The sequence below is a fragment of the Theropithecus gelada genome, chromosome 12 (genome assembly GCF_003255815.1).
Source record: "Theropithecus gelada isolate Dixy chromosome 12, Tgel_1.0, whole genome shotgun sequence".
Taxonomy (NCBI): Eukaryota; Metazoa; Chordata; class Mammalia; order Primates; family Cercopithecidae; genus Theropithecus; species Theropithecus gelada.
In genome coordinates this window covers 47,875,468-47,896,166 of record NC_037680.1, presented here as the reverse complement: position 1 = coordinate 47,896,166, position 20,699 = coordinate 47,875,468, and the positions used below count along the sequence as shown (strand labels likewise).

The 20,699-nt window shown below is 37.4% G+C and overlaps 1 protein-coding gene across 2 annotated transcripts in view; it reads right to left on the bottom strand.

Annotated features, from left to right (window-relative positions):
- Positions 1-1,258: 1,258 nt before the first annotated feature.
- DCAF17 (DDB1 and CUL4 associated factor 17) overlaps positions 1,259-20,699 on the bottom strand; it is a 52,190-nt gene continuing 32,749 nt past the window's right edge. Inside the window, exons 9-14 of one of the 2 annotated variants that reach the window (XM_025405333.1) lie at positions 17,461-17,603; positions 12,314-12,423; positions 9,342-9,432; positions 8,220-8,303; positions 6,119-6,274; positions 1,259-5,343 (exon numbers count right to left, since the gene is read on the bottom strand). In XM_025405333.1, coding sequence (XP_025261118.1) covers positions 5,203-5,343; positions 6,119-6,274; positions 8,220-8,303; positions 9,342-9,432; positions 12,314-12,423; positions 17,461-17,603 — 725 coding nt within the window. In that variant the 3' untranslated portion in view covers positions 1,259-5,202. The remainder of the gene's footprint in view (positions 5,344-6,118; positions 6,275-8,219; positions 8,304-9,341; positions 9,433-12,313; positions 12,424-17,460; positions 17,604-20,699) is intronic. The other variant, XM_025405334.1, reaches the window with a different exon arrangement.

Genomic DNA, 20,699 nt, shown 5'->3' with positions numbered 1-20,699 from the left:
ATCAATTATACCTCAATAAGTCTATAAAGAAAATTTAAAGATCTCTGATAATTCTAAGTAATAATTTGATTTTATTTGCTGACATCTTTTAACTGGATTTACCACCTTTGCAAAGTTGGTTATTCTAATTCTGAGAAAAAAAAGTGTAGCCAAAATTCTTTATGAAACTCAAATTCAATGTTGTCTCTAATCAGGAATAACACTTGTATCCATGAAAACAAAGAGTTAAAGGAGAGTATCAGACAAATCTTACAGGCTTTTGCTGATCTCAATCCTACCTTTCCTTGCTATTGTCTGTTAATCTCAGTGGGTTCTATCTGAGAGCCTAGTGTTCAGAGCATGGTGTTTTTTAATGTGCCCATATAGGAGGCTGAGAGTCCCCCTTCTTCCCACCCTTACCCTTATATAGGACTCAGGTTATAATGAGGAAAGGAACTGAACCTGCAAACTTTGGCACAAATTCTAAGACACTTGAATAGAGAGTCAAAAAGAGTATAAATAAATAAATACTTCTGAAATTTTGTACACTTCTAAAATTTGAATATACTAATTTGCTATCACAACATATCCAGCCTAGAATACTACAGTTAGTGAGAAAAAGATACAGCTTGTTTAATATGCTTTCATATTAGAAAAAAAAATCACCTGATTTCACCTGTTATCACGTTTATGAAAACATGAACTCATAACTTTTAAAGAAAAAAGTCACCTTTCTGCTTTTATTACAATGACTGCTGTGACCTCTTCTCCAGTGCCATTTTGTCCAGCTCCAGTAGTCATGTGAAACACACGTCCTTAGAACCCAGGTTGTTCCCAACTATAATCTCCATTAAAGGAATCAGGGTTCTTTGATAAGCAATGTATCCCATGTTTGAGAAAGAATAATTCAAGCTGAGTTTTGGGGTATCTTAACTATTATCACAAAGAATGTTTTCAGCAGTTCCCGGGGAAGGAAGGAGGTCAAGTTGACAAGAGGGTTGCTAACCACAAGTAGAAACAATCTGAGTTATCAACTAGAAATGATTACACACCCAGCATAAATACTAAGATAAAGAAGACTAACAACCACAAATGTTGGAGAATGTGTGGAGCAAGTGGAAGTCTCCTACATTGTTGCAGGCATGTAAAATTGTATAATCCTTTGGGAAAAAGGACTGGCAGTTTCTTATTAAACTAAACATACACCTACCCAAGGACTTGAAAATTCCATCCCCAGATATTTACCCAAGAGAAATAAAGACATGTGTTCACAAAAGAATTGTCTAAGAATGTTCATAGCAGCTTTATTCATAACAGTAAAAAAAAAGCAGAAAGAGCCCGGTGTCCATCAACAGAAAGATAAACAAACTGTGTGACATAGTCATACAAAAGAATACTCAGCAATAAAAAGAAATGAACCACTGACACATACAACAACATGAATAAATCTCAAAAACACTATGCTAAGTGAAAGAAGCATTACATTTTGTATAATTTCACTTATATGAAGTTTTAGAACAGGTAAATTTAACCTTTGACATAAAAGAATGAGAACAGTAGTTATACCTGAGGGGTGGGGAGGGGATAGACTGGGAGAAGGATTTAGGAAACTTTCTGAAGATGACTGCAATGTTCTAAATTTTGGAAAGGGTTTGGGTTACACAGGTGTATATGTCTGCAAGAACTCAGTAAATTTATACTTGAGATTTGTGCATTTTATTGCAGGTAAATCTTAAATCAAAAAAATTAAAAACTAAATAAATACTAAACTTTAGTTAATAATATGCAGCTGAAGTACTAGGGGGAAGTGTATCAGCAACTGCAATTTATTTTGGAATCCATCAAAAAGTATGCTGGATAGGAAAATAACAAAACAAGTAGAGTAAGATGTAGAATCCCTGTGGTCAGTATTTCAGTATTTACTATAAAATTCTTTCAACTTTACTGTATGTTTGAAAATTTTTCATAATAAAATGATGGGAAAAAGACCTAAGTAGATCTTATCTTTCTATTGTATGTCCCTTGTTTGAAATAAATTATTCTTTCTGCAAGATACAGATTTGATAGCAACATAGGGACCAGAAATTAGCTCCCTGGGATTCCAAAAGATGGATGATACATGTGAACATGGTAAGAAGGAGAAGAAAATATAAAAATTATTAATAAGGAAGCCAAATAATATGAAGACTAACTACTAATACTCATTTTATTATCACCACAAAGGGAAAGTACCTTTTAATGACTGCTAACCACTGAATGAAGAACTACATTTTCTGTCAATTTATGTGTGACTTGTATCTTACCCAAATTTGTTCAAAATTTAGACATTGAATAATCAGTAAAAAACAATTATTAAGCATTTTCCTATATACCCAGTATTATAGTTGTTGGTATGCTATATATGGGATAAAATAACACACATTGCCTTTTGAGAGCTTTGGAGGAAATTGGGCACAAGTTTATGCCGAACAAATCTGGTTCTGCTTCCCACCTCTGCACTTATTAGTTGTGGGACCCTGGGCCAGTTAACTTCTGTAAGCCTCACTTTCCTCATTTGTACAAAGTGGGAAGATAACGGCAGTTCATACTTAATGTGGTTATTTTGAATATTAAATAAGACAACCCATTTTACTTATACTGTATCACAGTGACTAGTAGATAGAAAGTACTCAATAAATGTATTATTAAAAAAAAAGAACTGTAAGACACAAAACTTTCAATTGGTGGAAGAATGTGAAGTGCCTCAATTTGTCTAAACAGAGCAATATCTCTTCACTAGGGAGCACAAATAGTAAATAGGATAGGGTTTGTTTTGTTTTCTCCCAGAGTTGTGATAAATATTGTAAAAAATTAAGGAACAATAAGCTTGCTGCATCGATGCTCTGAGAATACAGAAACTCAGATCCAGGAGTGCAATGCAGAATGTACCTCTTTTCAGCTTAACATCTGCACCTGATAGAAGCTACCCTGCTTCACCTGGGCTTGCATTAAACACTCAGAATTGTTACCCATAATGTTTTGTACCTGTCACTAGTACCTGTTAAGTAGGTGGGCACGTAGCTAGCATCTCGAATTAAAATAGTCAGGTAAAGAGGGGGTTTATGTAGGGCAGGAAGACATTAATGTCTGGCAGGTGGCAGAATGAGCAGCTGTGTGACACTCTGGCGAGCTAGGAAGCATGCTTCATTGTCTCTTGCTATATGTGGTATTCAAATTTCCCACATTCTTTGCTATCTTCTGTATCTTTTGGCATATTTTTACCACCTATCTTGTTAACAATCATGCAGCCTATATTCCCACATACTGTTGCAACTGGCTGAAACTAAGCAGTAGCAGCTCCTCCTTTTAGTTGGAGCATCGCTCTCCTGTTACACTGCCCACAACTCCTTACTGTCTTTCACATGAGGTACATTTCCTGCCTGGCCTGGATGGCCTCTGGACCCTGGTCTAGTTAGATTTAGGCAATGGTGACATGTTGGGGGTTTCTTAGTGGTAAGTTATATATAGATGAGAAGTAGTCTACCCTCTACCCCCAGCAAAAAAGCAGCCAGGAGTCTCAGATATTTCTCAAATGCCTTTCAGAGCAGATGAGTTCCTTACTATCATTTCATAAAAAGAAGGTGATGACTTAAAAGGAGAAGGAGAAACTCAATAATCACCTAAAAAAAAAAAAAATCTCTGACCTGATTGAAGTCTTAAGACATCCTATTCTGAAACACTCTTGGAAATGGAGAATGAACATTCTACTTTTACACAGCCTTGCATCTGCTTTGAAACTCACACAACATTGGTTTCTTTCTTTAGTACTTTCCCTGTCCTCTTACTGGTCTTATTTTTCAAGATGTAAGTTTACTGAGTAGGACTATTTAGCTAGTGTCTAATTGAAAGTTTGGGGCAATGTCTAGCACCAGGGCAGAACTGGGAAGAATTCACATCATTCTTAACATGGCATCAAGCCAAAACTGAAGGAAAAAATGGAAAGATTTTAATGTAAATCATCCAAGCTAAAAATTCCATATTTTAACTTTAAACTTGAATCAGCAATGATTGTTGCTGCTGTTTCCTTCCTTTATTACTAATTATTCTTTTGAGGTTAAATCAGAGAAATGTGCAGAACATGCGAAATGGAAGCAACTGAATTTCTCAAACAGGAAGCACAAAGAAACATTCTCTCCCTTTAATTGGGTTGCCTTTATTTAACATTCTAAAGAATGATTATTAAAGTTCAAGGATCATATTTAGATCTTTCCTAACAAAGAAGAAATAATGCTTGTTTCATAAGTAAGCCAAAATTTTCTCTGGTTAATCAGGCAACTCCCAAGCTAGTAAGAACTCCTCCTGGGACCTTATCTATTCTTCTACAGGAAACAGAACTAGTGCAGGCAAGGGTACCTTTATCTCACTGCATAAGTATCAAAATATTGCCTAAACAAGATCAGAAAACTCACTAAATGAATAGAATGGTGAGATGAGAACATCCTTAGATACATTAAGAGCTAAACAGGATGCATATCAGAAAAAAATTTCACTTAAGGTTTGCTTGGAATCTTTTACATTAGTCTATATAGAAACACAACCAACTATTCAATGTGAACATCAAGCCAGGAGAACAAAACCAAGGAAGAAAAGATAATTTGGGAACTAGAACCAATTCCTGATACAATATACAAATACAAAACACATATAAATACATGTATAAGATTTTAAAAACCTGTGATGACATATTTTGGGCTCAAAATAATGTTCTCACATAACACATCTCATTTCTCATCCTTAAGCAAAGTTTGGTATAGAGGGTATGTGGTTTCTTGCTGCATGTTTACTTTTGTCTCTCCCTGTCTTTCCTAGCCTTAAAAAACAAAATTCCAAACCATCCTTTAAGAACCCATCAACGACCCATCCCATCAATGACTTACTCCTCAACAATTGGAATTAACCTGTCCTTTTCTTTTCCCAGCATTTTATATTTGCATTACCACCTAGCTCAAAGCTGCAAAACACTAAACTTCTTGGAACAGTACTCTAAAAAACCTTTACAAAAAATGATGTCCTCACCATCTTTTATAGGAAGAGTTTAAAAAAGAAGTCATAGTTATCTGAAGTCAACACAAGACTTTTTGGGAAAATATTGGAGAATGTGCCATGCAGATAATAAAATGGATTGGACACAGCTGCTGGGGTGTTTGGCTAAAAGTCTCTTAGGTTACAATTATCTCACTCTTTTTAACAGCTTCTGTTTATGGTTTCTTCTTCTTCTGCAGTGTTACATACCATCTGGTAAACATAGCAGCTGAAGACTCTGTTGGGTTTCTGCTCTATGTGTAGCACTAAGTCTCTGTCAAAGTAGACTTCATGGCTATATGTCTGTAACAAAAACACAATCATATGGACTCTCCTTTTCACACAGCCATATTCACTACTGTGTTACTAAAATGTCACAGTACCTATGCTAGGGATCTTCAAATATACACTTAGAAGAAAATAGTTGCTAGAAAGAGGTTTATTTTTCATTATTTGTGGATATGCATATTATTAACAAGAAAAGGCATTCTACAAAATATAGAGAATAGAAAGAACTCTGGACTCGGGAGTCTAAATACCCAGATTCTATTGCCAACACTGCTACTATCTATCTTATTGTGTGATCATGTATGAATTGCCAAACTTCCCAGGTTCTCCACTGATAAAACAAGACCTGGATAAAATAGTGTCTATTGTTCCTTATAACTTTGACATTCTATAATAGTTGAAATATCAGACAAATGTATTCAAGAGTACCTGGGAATCCTACATACTTAGATACGGTCTCTATTAAATAACTGTCTGGATTTATTACTGTATTCTCTTATTTTAAAAAATTTTTCCAAATTTTTAATTGAAAGAAAATCAAAGACTAGGGTAAGGAAAGAGACAATAAGTCTCAGGAAAACACATGAAGTTTTATCTTTAAGGCCACTGGTGCCAAGGGGAGGAAGGCTTAAGAAGTACTCTTTTGTTCTGTATATAGGACAATAACCTCTTTCACGTGGTCATTGGCATAGGTGAGTCTGGACTGACATGAACACAGTAACATCTGTTCTAATAAACGGCACCTATAAAGAAAAGGTTTACAACTTTGTATTCCATGGACTCTACTTACCACATCCCATGACTCCACTAGTGGAATGCTTTTAAGTAAAGTTCCATATTCATTACAGTGGAAATCCAGGTGAGCTTTTCCTTCAGCGTCTATTTGAGTAACCGCTACCACAGAAAGCAAATCTAACTCATCTTCATAGTCCACAATTTTGAAAGTCTTTGGGATAGACAGATAAAATAGAGGGAAAGGGGCAAAATCCAGTTATTCAGGTAGGCTTATTTCTGCATTTATAGTTTAAGTATTCCATTACTTACAAAAATGAGAAGAATGAATTAATGGGAAGAATAATAGGTAGAAATGTATCTATTTATATGCCTAGTAAAACATCAGCTCCAAGATTTTCAAGAAGTAAGCAGTATCCTACAGATTTGATAAACAAAACCAAGTCTATGTAGATCTCAAAGTATAACTGAAATTCTCTACGGTGACAGCAAATCAGAGCTTCTCTAAATTTAAAAGAGTATTCAACTGCTGCCTCTCACAAGTGTGTTTGCTGATTCCTGGACAGGACTAAACACATGAAGCTCAGTTCTGAAACCTGAAGACTGCTCACTGAGCTCTCAAATTTCTCACACTAGAAAAACATAGTCATTTCTAGAAGGATGGATAACCCATCATACACTATTTACGATTTTTTACCACCTTTAAAAAAAATCCTTTTGGTTTTTTAAATAAAGCAAAAATGGCTGCTTATTCTTGAGGAAGACTATTAGGAAATGAAATCCAACCCACAGAACAGGACTGGGACAAAAGGGTTAGCTATGGTAAAAAGAGAAAAATCCCAGAACTGTGTCTCAAAGAAGAAAACCCAAGATTTCAAAAACCTTGCAGGGAAAGCAGATCAGTGCCCAACCATCCAGGAATGGACCACAGGAAGGTACATCTTGGCTGAATGCCTGGCATCAACTTTAAAGACAGGCATAGCATGTTTCTCTCAATCACTACGCACTAATTCTTCGCCTATGTTTGGTCAACTGCTCTCTAATACACTGACATTTTCTGCCTTTGCCACCTTAATACATAAAAATTTATATGGATTTATCACCTTTGATTATTAAAATGTACTTTTATGTTATTTCCTTTTTGCCTTCACCTTACCATGGTCAAACTTCAAAGGGTGACTTCTTGCCTTGGTGTCAGTGATTTTATAGATTTTAGTCACAATTTCTTCAAACTTTTCCTTTACAGGCTAAAATATTTTGTTTTTTAATCTCATGATATAGAGCATCTCTCGTTTAGCTACCACCTCTCCCCTCTGAATGAATTATGCTACCTTTTGGAAATTTTAGTACATCTTTCTGGAATACGGTTTTATATGCAGAGTATGTTGCTTTCTTCTTTGTTCTCAATAGGTGTGTATGGTCCAAAATAATAATTTTTTGTGTGTTTTTTGGAGAACTGCTACATATTGGGCCACCTCTAACATATTTTAAAAGAAGTTCAAAAACTGTCCTTAGAAGGCCACTCTAATGTTTCTACCTAAAAATGGTCATACAAATAATATAGTTAGATAGTCTAAATGGATTTAGAATTTAGGCAATGGTTTATATATTTAAGGCATGATCATTCAGTTGATTTCATAAATACTTCCAATGCTTCTTTAAAGGAAGGGGATAAAAATGTTTTAGCTCAGTGACTCATAAAGTCAACTTGAAGATAAGAGCTGAACTGATTTATCACACCCTCACATCCTCTTCCTCTGACCTATGGGCATTAACAAACATATTCAAGTCTAGCAAGTAAAAAATAAGGCAAAACCCATAAAGTCATCAGGATATAACTCAAGAATTTTCCCTTAAGAGATTTCCCTAGAAAATATACACATCAACAAAACAAAACAAAACAATAAGCTAACTGTTTTCAAATTATTTTGGTCCTATGAACAACTTTTCTGCAAATAAAACTTTAAGAATAATTACAATATGAAAAGAGAGGATGGTGGGGTTGCACTGGTTGAAATAGCATGCACAACCCCAACCAACTGGCCTGCCTGGAACCCCTCAACCCCAGCCTCTACCCCAGGGTATGGGGAAATATTAATATGAAATTCACAATGCAAGGACACACTGGTTTGGTTTGCCATCTCTGGCCAAAGCAATACCTCTTGTTCTGGGTCATCATCCAGAAGGTTAAAACTTTTTTTTACCACCCGTCCAGAAGCTGTAACAGTGAGTACATTTTCATTCTATCATATGGAAAGAAATAAAAAGATATGACAAGTTCTATTACATGCAGTCAAAAGTAAAATTGTATTAACAAATTTGGTAAAACTTACCAACCCTTCTCCCGCATCCACAATTATTTCCTCAACTGAGAAAATTCTGAATCAGATTTCTGATCCTCCGTTTCATATTTTGAGACAGGGTCTCATTCTGTTGCCTAGGCTGGAGTGCAGTGGTGCGATTTTGCCTCACTGCAGTGGTACAATCTTGGCTCACTGCATCCTCTGTCTCCCAGGCTCAAGCGATCCTCCCAGCTCAGCCTCCCAAGTAGCTGGGACTACAGGCATGTACCACCATGCCTGGCTAATTTTCTACTTTTTGTAGAGACAGGGTTACACCATGTCACCCAGGCTGGTCTCGAACGCCTGAACTCAAGCAATCTGTCTGACTTGGCCTTCCAAAGTGCTGGGATTACAGGTGTGAGCCACTATGCCTGGCTCAAAAATACTTCATTAAAGTTTTTAATGGCTAAAATGCCAGAATGGGCAAAAAAATAAATTATTTAAAAGATTATAGATTAGCTGGCTCATTCACCTGACTTTTGCCTTAGTATACAGTACAGCAAATAAAAAGTGGATCTGTTTTAGATACTTCCCTCCCCATAATTTTCTTTGTGGTCTTAATTTATACACTAAAAGAAAAGTACCATCTGGAGTTAAAGTATGGTATGTGATTTTTAAAGATTTATATATTACCCCAATTAAATTTAAGTTTGCACAATTAATTAGACCCAAAGGTTGATAATTCATCAATAAAAACTTAAAAGGAAACTCAGAAAAGAAACAGAAATAAGCAAAAGAGAAACTCAATATAGTCAACTTTCTTTAAATCTCAAATGTACATGGGGTTAAAACTGGCTACCCATGTAGACAAAATGAACAGACTTTTATAGGGCTGTGCTGTTGTTTTCCGCTACACTCAAAGGCAAATATATTAGCATATTATAGTCTTCTACAGAAAGACAATGATATACAAAGGATTTTAAAGTACTCTTGACTTACTTTATTGTTCTCCCTGTCGGCCAAAATGACAAAATCTTCAGAGATCTGATGCTGAAAACTATTATTTTCTATTTCAGTTAGCTTCAAAACTCTGAGAAGGGAAAAAGGATTCTGAGAACATAAGACTTCAAAACACCATCACAGTGCCAAAGTTTAAGTACTGAAATAAAACTCAACAAATAAAAATTATAGTAACAACACTGAGGTAGTTCTCTTGATTACTCTGCAGTACTAAGTGATCATTGAATGTCCATGAGCTCCTTCAAATTCAGAGATTCTGTTAAACAGAAAAACGTGGGAACTTACAACAGGTGCCACTGAAGTAGGTAATGATCAGCTTGGTCAGGCCTAAGCTATTTTCCAAACTGGCTTAATAAAAGTTACTCTGAAGAACCTTATCTCTGCTATGCTATAACAGGTCTCTAACATTTCAGCTCTAACAATTATAGCAGATATTTGCATTTTTATTTCTGAAGTAGGATGAGATATCTATGAGCAACACTTGGGGTTAACTATAAAGAAATTCAATTAGCAATGAAATCTATACCTAAATAGAAACCAAGAGTTTTCATGATAGAATAATATTTAAAAGTGACAACTGAAAATACTCTTCTTTTTTTCTTAGGATTGATTATATTTAAAGATTTGGGTTTTTTGAGTGCAAATGGCCTCATGGATCAAGCCTATTTGCTCACCACCCACGGAAATCTGTTTACATCGTTAACAAGCTTCAAAAGCACAATGTTTTACAAGCTCAAAGTCTCAAATGCAGAAAAAAAGAACAGCAGAGAGAAGCAGCTATGTGTCCAGAGAGTGCTGGAGGCCTCAGAGTTGCCGAAGACCAAGAGATCAAATAATAATTTAAATTGCTCACTTAGTGTTTTTAGAGGCAATATTTTTAAATGCTTATATTTTAAAACCTGGCAAAAGGCCATACACTCTTTTTGGGCCTTATTTTCTTAAGTTCAAACTAATATGGGTGGTAACAAACATTAAAAGTAAGGCTTACTGAAGCGGAACCACAGATTAAGATGTGTAAAAATTAATAATCTTATTTCATTAAATCCTTTCATCTTCCTTATATGAATAGTAGATCCAGAGAGGTAGACTGATTGCCATGAAGCATAAAAAATAAAGGCAGACACTTCCCTTTTTTATTTTTTATTTTTTTAGAGACAGGGTCTTACTCCATTACCCAGGCTGGAGTACAGTGCTACAATCATAGCTCACTGCAGCCTCGAACTCCTGGGCTCAGCTGATCCTCCTGCCCCAGCCTCCTGAGGTGCTAGGACCACAGGTGCCCACCATCATGCCTGGCTATTTTTTATTTAAATTTTTTGTAGAGACAAAGTCTCACTATGTTGCCCAGGCTGGTCTCAAACTCCTGGTTTCAGGGGATCCTCCTGCTTCAGCCTCCCAAAGTGCAGGATGATAGACTTAAACCACCATGCCCAGCCCCTTCTCTTCTTACTCAACAAATACTGAGCATCTACTCTGTGCCAAGGACTATGCTTAGTGCTGGGGTTATAGGTGTTAGCAAAACAGACTCCGTCCCTGTCATCATAGAGTTTATGATACTAAATAAGGTATTTAAGCAGAGGATCACAAAAATAATTTATTTAAGTTGCCCTAAGTGCTACAAAGGAAGATGACACCATGGGTAAAATGAAAATATCATGGGCAAGCAAATCTGACAAGGGGCATCAGGGAAGGTCTGTGGAAAAGTGACATTGAAGCTGGGTCATAAAATATGAATAGAAATTAGGCAGAAGAACAGGTAGGGGAAACAGACTCCAAACAGAGGGAACACGCCCTCCGTTTTCTGAAAAGACAGCATGGCTAGAGTAAACTGAGTGGGAGGAGGGTCTTTCGGACCATGCTAACTATGTTGATTTTTATCCTAAGAGCAATGAAAAGCCATAAAAAGGTTAAAGCATTTGAATTCACTTGCATAGGTTTTTGTATTTCTTCATGTTCTTAAAAATCATGCTAGCTGCTGAGAAGAAAACTGACTTAGTGCAAGAGTGGATCCTGGAGCCCTGGAGTGGGCTATTATTGTAATCTAGGCTAGTGATGACAGTGACCTGACCAAGACAATGACAGTGGCCAAGGGCAGAAATAGGCAGATTTAAAAAATATTTTGTAGCAAAATAAACTGGATTGAGAGGATATATGGTGTGTATGTATGAGAGAAAGAGAATGCCTCTAAGTGTTTAAATGTATGTATACTGATGAAAGACAAACTGGTAGGAAGGTATCAGGAATGATTCAAGATTTCTGGAATGAGCTTAGATGAGAGGTTGGGGTTAGTATATACATTTTGGAGTTCTCATGTATACATGATCTTGAAGCCAAAGGAATAAACAGAATCAAGAAGAATGGAAATAGTGAGAAGAGAAGAGGGCCTAAGACCCAACTATGGACATCCAACAATTAAAGTCTGGGTAGAGGAGGAGGAGCACAAAAGCATACTAAAAAAGATAGACGAAAGAGGAAAATATTCAGAACCGTGGTGTCAGGGATGCCAAATGAAAAGTGTTTAAGGAAAGGAAAGGTCAGTTTGTGAGAGATGTGTGTGCCCTGAAACCAATCAAAATAAAACAAGATTTACTTCAAACAATCCACTTCCTTTCCTGTGTCTAGGCTGTCTTTCAGAACAAAGATAAATACTTTTCTTTCTTATTAACCCTAGAGAATTAATTAAGATCTGATGAGAAAGGGCCAGTCTGTAATTACCTTTCACTCGCATATCATCCATCAAATAACTTTTTCAAATTTAATACTTACAAACAGTAATGTTGAGGCTGAAAGAATAAATTCAGGTTTTCTATATGCCAGTCTCTGAGACAGCACTCAACAACAAGCTAATTCTTTCCATTAATTGGCTCACTAGTTCGCTGGCAAAAATAAAGATGCCAATAAATGCTACCAAAAGCTGCTCTTAACTTTCAAGTACTAATGAGATTACTCACTTGACTTGATTTGGGCCAACATGTATTATTCTACCAGAAGCATCAGGATGGAAATAGATCCAGTCAGATTCTAGAGAACAACAATCCATTTCCTGGATCCCGTTTTTTGCCTGAAGTTGGAAAAAAAATATTAAAGACAAAGATTAAGGGAAAATCAAATGATTTTCAAAATCGAACCCAAGTGATAGATCAGTAGGTCAAAGGTACATGGAAGAAAAAATATTAACCAATTAAAGTGGAATATATTTGAGGGCCAAATGAGGACATGCAAATTTGAGAAATTCTGAACATTTAAATTCAGAAATATCATGGATTTGCTCTGTAACATACCCTGTATCTCACAAACAGGTGTAATAACACAAGAGATACCATATCTCAAGCATCTACTTTGTGTCAGGAACCGCATTCATTTGTCCAGTTTTTTTTTGGTTTGTGTGTGTGTGTGTGTTTAAATAGAGATAGAGTCTCGCTGTGTTGCCCAGGCTGGTATCAAACTCCTGGCCTCAAGTGATCCTCTCACCTCAGCCTCTTAAAGTGCTAGGACTACATGCGTGAGCCACTGCACCTGACCTTGTCCAATATTTTGAACCTACTAAACAGCAGATCTGGCTCAAAATCCGTAGACTTTCCATTATATAACTCTGCCATAATCATGCACATGCAGTTCTCCACAACTTCTTCCTCTCTTCCCTGTCCCCAACTATCTTTCAATGAGAAGAGCAGATAACAAAAAAATGAACATGTAAACAAACCTAAAGTCTCAGACATGGGTCACAGAATCTTGGATAAGTCAAATGTTGAATTCTAGTATCTGAGGAAATGATCTAATACTGCTTAGCTTTTAAGGCAAGAAGAGATTTCCCTGTAGTATATTTAGATATCAAAATAAAGAAAAAACCCATCTGATATGTTATCACATGTGTACACAAATGTTTTACCTTATATCCAGGAGCACTGGGAACGAATACCAACTTGGATATATTAACTCCACTGGCTTTACAGAAGTCATTTAATTTAATTTCTCTAATGTAAAATGAAATGATGCCATATTTCCTAGTAGATACTCATGAGTTTTGAAACACTAAAGCTTTTAAATTCCATTAGCATACATTGATAGGCTACTATGTTCTAGGTATCAGACTGGGCATTCATGCCTCACATCAATTAAACAATCCTTGTAGTCAAGAAGCTTATAGTCTGGGGGGAGGCAGAAACATAAATAAAAAAAAAATAAGGCAGTTATTGTGAGCTACGATTGTGCCACTGTACTCCAATACGTAATTGACCCATGTACCAGAGAGCCAAGTGAAGAGAATTTTGGGAGTTAAAAAAAGGTTGAAATGAGCCTTAAAGGATAAGCAGAAAATAGCTACAAATAACAGACAGCAAAATCAAAAGTACAGAAGTGTTACTCGGCCGGGGGCAGTGGCTCACGCCTGTAATCCCAGCACTTTGGAAGGCTGAGGCAGGCGGATCACTTGAGGTCAGGAGTTCGAGACTAGCCTGGCCAACAAGATGAAACCCCATCTCTACTAAAAATACAAAAATTAGTCGGTATGCTGGTGTGCGCCGGTAATCCCAGCTACTGAGGAGGCTGAGGCAGAAGAATCGCTTGAACCCAGGAGGTGGAGGTTGAAGTAAGCCGAGATCACACCACTACACTCCAGCCTGGGTGACAGAGTGAAACCGTGTCTCAAAACAAAACAAACAAAAAAACCAAAAGTATAGCAGTGTTAATCCATACAGTATGCATATAAACACGAGTAACAGGTAAAATTAAATTAAAAAGTATAGTATCCAGCCATGAGACTGGAGAGGTAGGCTGGGGTTATATTGTAAGTGCTTTGTATGCCATGATTTATTTTTATTTTTTAATTTTTGAGACAGGGTCTCACTCTGTTGCACAGGCTGGAATGCAGTGGTGTGATCTTGGCTCACTGCAGCCTTGACCTCTTGGCCTCAATCAATTCTCTCACCTCAGCCTTCCAAGTAGCTGGGACCACAGGTGCACACCACCACACCTGGCTAATTTTTGTATTTTTTGTGGAGGCAGGGTTTTACCATGTTGCCCAGGCTGGTCTTGAACTCCTGGGCTCAAGCGATCTGCCTGCCTACGCCTCCCAAAGTGCTGGAATTACAGGTGTGAGCCACCGTGCCTGGCCTCATGATTTTTAAATTTTTGGAATGTAATACATTTTATGTATCAAATCAATGAATGAGTTTCAATTTTTCAAGAATTTCTACAAGAATCCTAATTATACCTAATAGAAATAGTGGTATTATTACATTTTACATAAAAGAAAATTAATGTAATTAAATGTTGATTGTAACCACTGAAATTAATGTGTCCATGATAATATTAGCTCCAGATGCTCCTTTGTTTAATACAAAATATGCACATACTATACATATCTTTTTTTAGGAGATTGTTCTCTTTACTGTAATATCTAATTAAAACATGCAAAATGCAAAAAAAGATCTTTGCATGAAATACTAGGCAGTTTATTATCAGCTTCTATTGTTTTTATTTGCTCAAATGTTAGATTTTAAAGCTCAGTTTAATAGAGAAAGCTATGAAACATTTTCTGAAATCTTAAGTTAGGCTGCTTACGTGTTTTTTTAGTTATCTACTCTTCTGACTAACAGGTGGGGAGTTAATAGGTATACAAATCATTAAGGCAATGTCACAGTGATAAAATTGTTCAGTAAAAGGACTAAAAGCTTCCCCTGAATTTGGCAGCTCTTTAAGAGTATGCTGAAATATAGATTTGAATAAATGTTATAATCAGTTATTATAGAAGGAGAATGTGTGACAAGCATGCTTGATATTCATGTTCAAGTCTATTATTTAGATATAAAGTAATTCCTCGGAAACCATAGGGGATTGCTTCCAGGACCCCTTACAAATACCAAAACCTACTGGATGCTCAAGTACCTTGTATAAAATGGTGCAGTATTTGCATACAATCTATGCATCTATGCACATCATCCCTTATACCATCCTTTTTTTTTTCCCTGAATATTTCCAATCCATAGTTAGTTGAATCCACAAATGTGGAACCCATGGATATAGAGGGCCGGCTGTATGTGTACGTGTGTGTGTGTTTGTGTATGAAGTAATAGGTACTATCAGTTCTTATAAAAAAGAATATGTGTTAAATGTCCAGAATGTGACCTGTGCAGGATTTCACTAGATCCAAAGTTAAGTGAAAAAGAGATGTGACAGGTCCTGGTGGCTGAATGATGTTCACTGGGTGGGAGGTGACCAATCAAACCAAGACTTGTCACAGTGGAAAACAGCCCTTAGAGAGTCCTTTAGAAAAGAGAATGTCACTGGGCTGGGCCAAATAGGAGCTGCCATGTAATAAGTATTTGGGGAAATGGAAGGGAACAATGCTCCTACAAAAGAAAACTAGAAGACACTACACACATTGTCCCCTGATGGCCATGACATCAAGGGAAGTGGATAAATGGACCCAAGGCTATGCTGATCTGCAACGTGGTAAAAGGTGATCTGTAACGTGGTGAAAGCCACTGGAGCCAACAGTGACTGATTGAGCAAGGTCAGCATAAGCTGAACCTGCCTCAAAAAAAAAAAAGGCAAATTCTTCTGCTATATCAAAAGGGAGGATCACTTGAGGCCAGAAATTCGAGACTAACCTGGAAAACATAGCGAGATCCCATCTCTACAAAAAATAAAAAAGTAGCCAGGCATGGTGGTGCGCTCCTGTAGTCCCAGATACTCGGGAGGCCGAGGTGGGAGGATCACCTGAGCCCAGGAGGTTGAGGCTGCAGTGAGCTCTGATTGTGCCACTGCACTCCAGGCTGGGCAACAGAGTGAGACTCTGTCTTTAAATAAATAAATATAAAATAAAAGTAGTGTTGGCCGGGTGCGGTGGCTCACGCCTGTAATCCCAGCACTTTGGGAGGCCGAGGTGGGTGGATCACGAGGTCAGGAGATCGAGACCATACTGGCTAACACGGTGAAACCCTGTCTCTACTAAAAATACAAAAAATTAGCTGGGCATGGTGGTGGGCGCCTGTAGTCCCAGCTACTCGGGAGGCTGAGGCAGGAGAATGGCGTGAACCCAGGAGGCAGAGCTTGCAGTGAGCCGAGGTTGCGCCATTGCACTCCAGCCTGGGCGACAGAGTGAGACTCCGTCTCAAAAAAATAAATAAATAAAATAAAAGTAGCGTTCCACTGACATGTCCATATGAAATGAGAAAAAATATCAACAATGAAAGCTTGAGTGATTTTTCTGTAGTGCTAGCTACTCAGGAGGTTGTGGCAAGAGGATCACTTGAGCCCAGGAGGTTGAGGCTACAGTGAGCTATGATTGTGCCACTGTACTCCAGCCTGGGTGACAGAGTGAGATCCTGTCTCAAAAAACAAAGTAACCAACAAAAAACATAATCAGCAATACAAAATAAAAATGGAACTGCCCCCTTAACTCACTTTTTGCACTGATCACAATCACTGTACTTAATACACTGCATCTTATTTTTCTACATGTTTCCTTTGAGAGTATAACTTGAGGGAAGAGATTGTGTCCTTAGTCATGTCTGGCACATGGTAGGCCCTCAATGTATGTTTATTAAATGACAAATCAATGCCTAAGCCATTTTAAAAAAGAAAATAAAAATGAATTCAAAGGGGAGAAATTTCCATTGTTTTACCATGTACCATTTCTACCTACTCTGCCATAGATAACTTAAGAATATCCTTACAAATTCAAAGTGCTTGTTCCATCTGGTTCTGCTCTGGAAGGCAAAGAGCAATAAACCATGGAGAAGCAAAACCAATAATACATTCCACCAGCAATTTCAGAAGCAATGTGAACACATTCCATTGGTGAGTCCCACTGTGGAGAGGTTTTACATGAGATCCCTTGCTGGGAGATTGGTGAGATTAAAAAAACTATAAAATTCTTGGTGCTATAAGAATTTTCAAAGGTTAATGTTTTAAAATTATGGGTGATACACACAAATGTTTTCTATATTGTCTCTATTCTGTATTTTAAATGGTTTGCAAATTATTAAAACAAATACATAAAAAAGTAATTCTTAGGAAATTGGGCCTATTCGAGAGGTAGAAAACAAAGAATTTGATACAAATTTGCTACTAAAAAGTCTGATCACTCATTTACCAGGCAATTGTCTTTTAGGGCACAAATATGGAAAACTCCTTTCTGTTTCCTCTTATTAGGTGTGATGATGTAGTGCCAAGGATGGCCTCCAATCTGAAAAGCATTCTCCAGGGATGACACCTCAAAGAGCAGTGGTGGTAGGTCTGCAGAGACAGGAAAAGGAATTCATTAGCTGCACTGTTCTGGGAGCTCTGGACTATTCATTAACTGAATTCAACCTTTCTTTGCATGCAACATCTATAAATTTCTATTAATGAAAAATCACTATGTTCAAGGAAATAAAATACAATCAGGTAAGGAGCTTATTGTAAGAAAAGAAACAGCTAGTCGGAACCGAAATTAGGCTGAATCAACTTTCTAGTTATCTGTTTTCAGGAGGTATTTGTGGCCCACAGGTGAGCAGAGATTAAAACTTGGCTAGGCCGGGCGCGGTGGCTCACGCCTGTAATCCCCGCACTTTGGGAGGCCGAGGCGGGTGGATCACAAGGTCAGGAGATCGAGACCATGGTGAAACCCCGTCTCTACTAAAAATAGAAAAAATTAGCCGGGCGCAGCGGCGGGCGCCTGTAGTCCCAGCTACTCGGGAGGCTGAGGCAGGAGAATGGCGTGAACCTGGGAGGCGGAGCTTGCAGTGAGCCGAGATTGCGCCACTGCACTCCAGCCTGGGCAACAGAGCAAGACTCCGTCTCAAAAAAAACAAAAAAAAACAAAAAAAAACAAAAAAAAAAACAAAAAACAAAACAAAAAAAAACTTGGCTAAAGGTGTTTACAATGGTAAGAAATGGCAAAGTACATTTAATAAAAGTAGCTGCCACTTACTGAACATCTACTATGTAAAAGACTCTGGGTTAGATACTATTTCTAACTCTCATAATAATCCTACAAGGTAATTAGGTCTAACAATGCCTTCAAACGTGAGGAGGAGATCTTCCACATCCTGGACTGACAGGTATACTCAGGTATACATCTATCTTGCTTAAGATTTCCAGGACAGAGGCAGTATTAGTCCCAATGCATGTAACCACTTAGGAAAGGGCCTGTCACAATGAAAGTTTTATTACAGGATAGTCACTACAACTACTATTATCATCAGACAAGTTAACTTTAAGATAGTTCAGATATATCCAGTCAGCTCCTTTTGAAGACTGACACTGTAAAATAAATTTCTGTTGGTGCTTTTTAGTCATCTTCTTTTATCACAACTTTAGGGCATAATAGATCTATTCTTAGATGCATAAATGGAAGGTACAGCAATTTTAGAAGACCTGAATTCATTTCAAGCAGCCTTTAGGAAACACCACATGGTCTGTTCGGGCAGGTGGCTAACCTATGACTCTCTCATTTTCCCCTCTAACTTGAGAATTTAATTTTTAGTTTATGAGGCCACTACTATTAGAAAAGGGGCTTGTCTTAGGAGGATCATTTGTGTAAAAGTTACATGTTATATACAGAAATGCATACTTTATTAAGCCTCTTCATAAGGACAATGTACTACTTGAGCTATACATGGAAAAAACAACAACAAGAACAAATGGTTCACCCTTAAACAACATGAGGGTTAGGGGCACCAATCCCCTGTGTAGTCAAAAATCCACGTATAACTTTTCTCTCTCTCTTTTTTTTTTGAGACAGTCTCGCTCTGTCACCTAGGCTGGAGTGCAGTGGCACAATCTTGGCTCACTGCAACCTTCTCCTCCTGGGTTCAAACAATTCTCATGCCTCAACCTCCTAAGTATTACACAGCCTCCTAAGTATTACAACCTCCTAAGTATTACACCTGGGATTATGGGTATATGCCACCACGCCCAGCTAATTTTTGTATTTTTAGTAGAGATGGGGTTTCACTACGTTGACCAGGCTGGTCTCAAACTCCTGGTCACAAGTGATCCGCCTGCCTCGGCCTCCCAAAGTGCTTGGATTACAGGTAAGCCACTGTGCCCAGTCAAACTTTTGACTTCCCCAAAACTTAACTACTAATAGACTACTGTTGACCAGAAGCCTTACCAATAACATAGTCAACTAACAGATAAACTAGTATCTACATATGTTTGATGCACTCATGAGATATCTTTTTCTTTTTTTTTTTTTTTTTTTTTTTGAGACGGAGTCTCGCTCTGTCACCCAGGCTGGAATGCAGTGGCCGGATCTCAGCTCACTGCAAGCTCCGCCTCCTGGGTTTACGCCATTCTCCTGCCTCAGCCTCCCGAGTAGCTGGGACTACAGGCGCCCGCCACCTCGCCCGGCTAGTTTTTTGTATTTTTAGTAGAGACGGGGTTTCACCGTATTAGCCAGGATGGTCTCGATCTCCTGACCTCGTGATCCGCCTGTCTCGGCCTCCCAAAGTGCTGGGATTACAGGCTTGAGCCACCGCGCCCGGCCGAGATATCTTTTTCTTAATTTTTTCCATATTTCTAGGCTATGCGGTTCATCTGTGATTTTTTGTCAAATTGTGGCAAATCTCCAAAAAATTTTCCTGTATTTATTGAAAAAAAATCCGTGTGTAAGTGGACTTGTGCAGTTCAAAATCTGTGTTAAGGGTCAACTTTCATAAAAAGTGGTTCACAAACAATCTTGAGGAAAAAGAAGAGACAGGCATAAACATATCAAATATATGTCAACTGCTTTTTTTTAACCTTTTAAGAAAAGGGTAGTATCTTTAATACATAAAGGTCTTTTTAAGCAGTAAAAAATATAAACACCCTAATAGAAAAAGTGACAAAGGCCATGAGTTGGCAAATTATAAGAAAAATACAAACATTGTATGTGATGATATGGTGGATGAAGAAGAGAAAAATTATTAAAAGAAAAACATACAATTAGAGTTTGAATTTGGGGTTGAAATCAACTAGGTACATTATAGAGAATGTGAAATTTAATATATAGAGAATATGAAATTCAATATATGAAATTCAATACAGGAATTCAAAACAGAAAAAATAATCAGTAGAAACAGATGTATTTAAAAATAAATACTTTCCCCAGTAAATGCAAAAAATGACCCAAAAGTAGCAATATTACTCTGCCCACAACTCTGATGTGCCCTGCTAACCCAAAAGCCCCAATTTTGATCTCTAATATTATTCTTAATGAAAAAGGTCTAAAAGTTCTCAGAGTAGCTGATTCCATGCCTTGTGGTAAGAAAATTTTATGATGGGCGTGGACCATCTGTTGTTTCCAGAAAGCAAGTATGTTTACAAGGATATCAGAGGGTAGTGTTAAAACAGTAGGAGAGCCAGCAA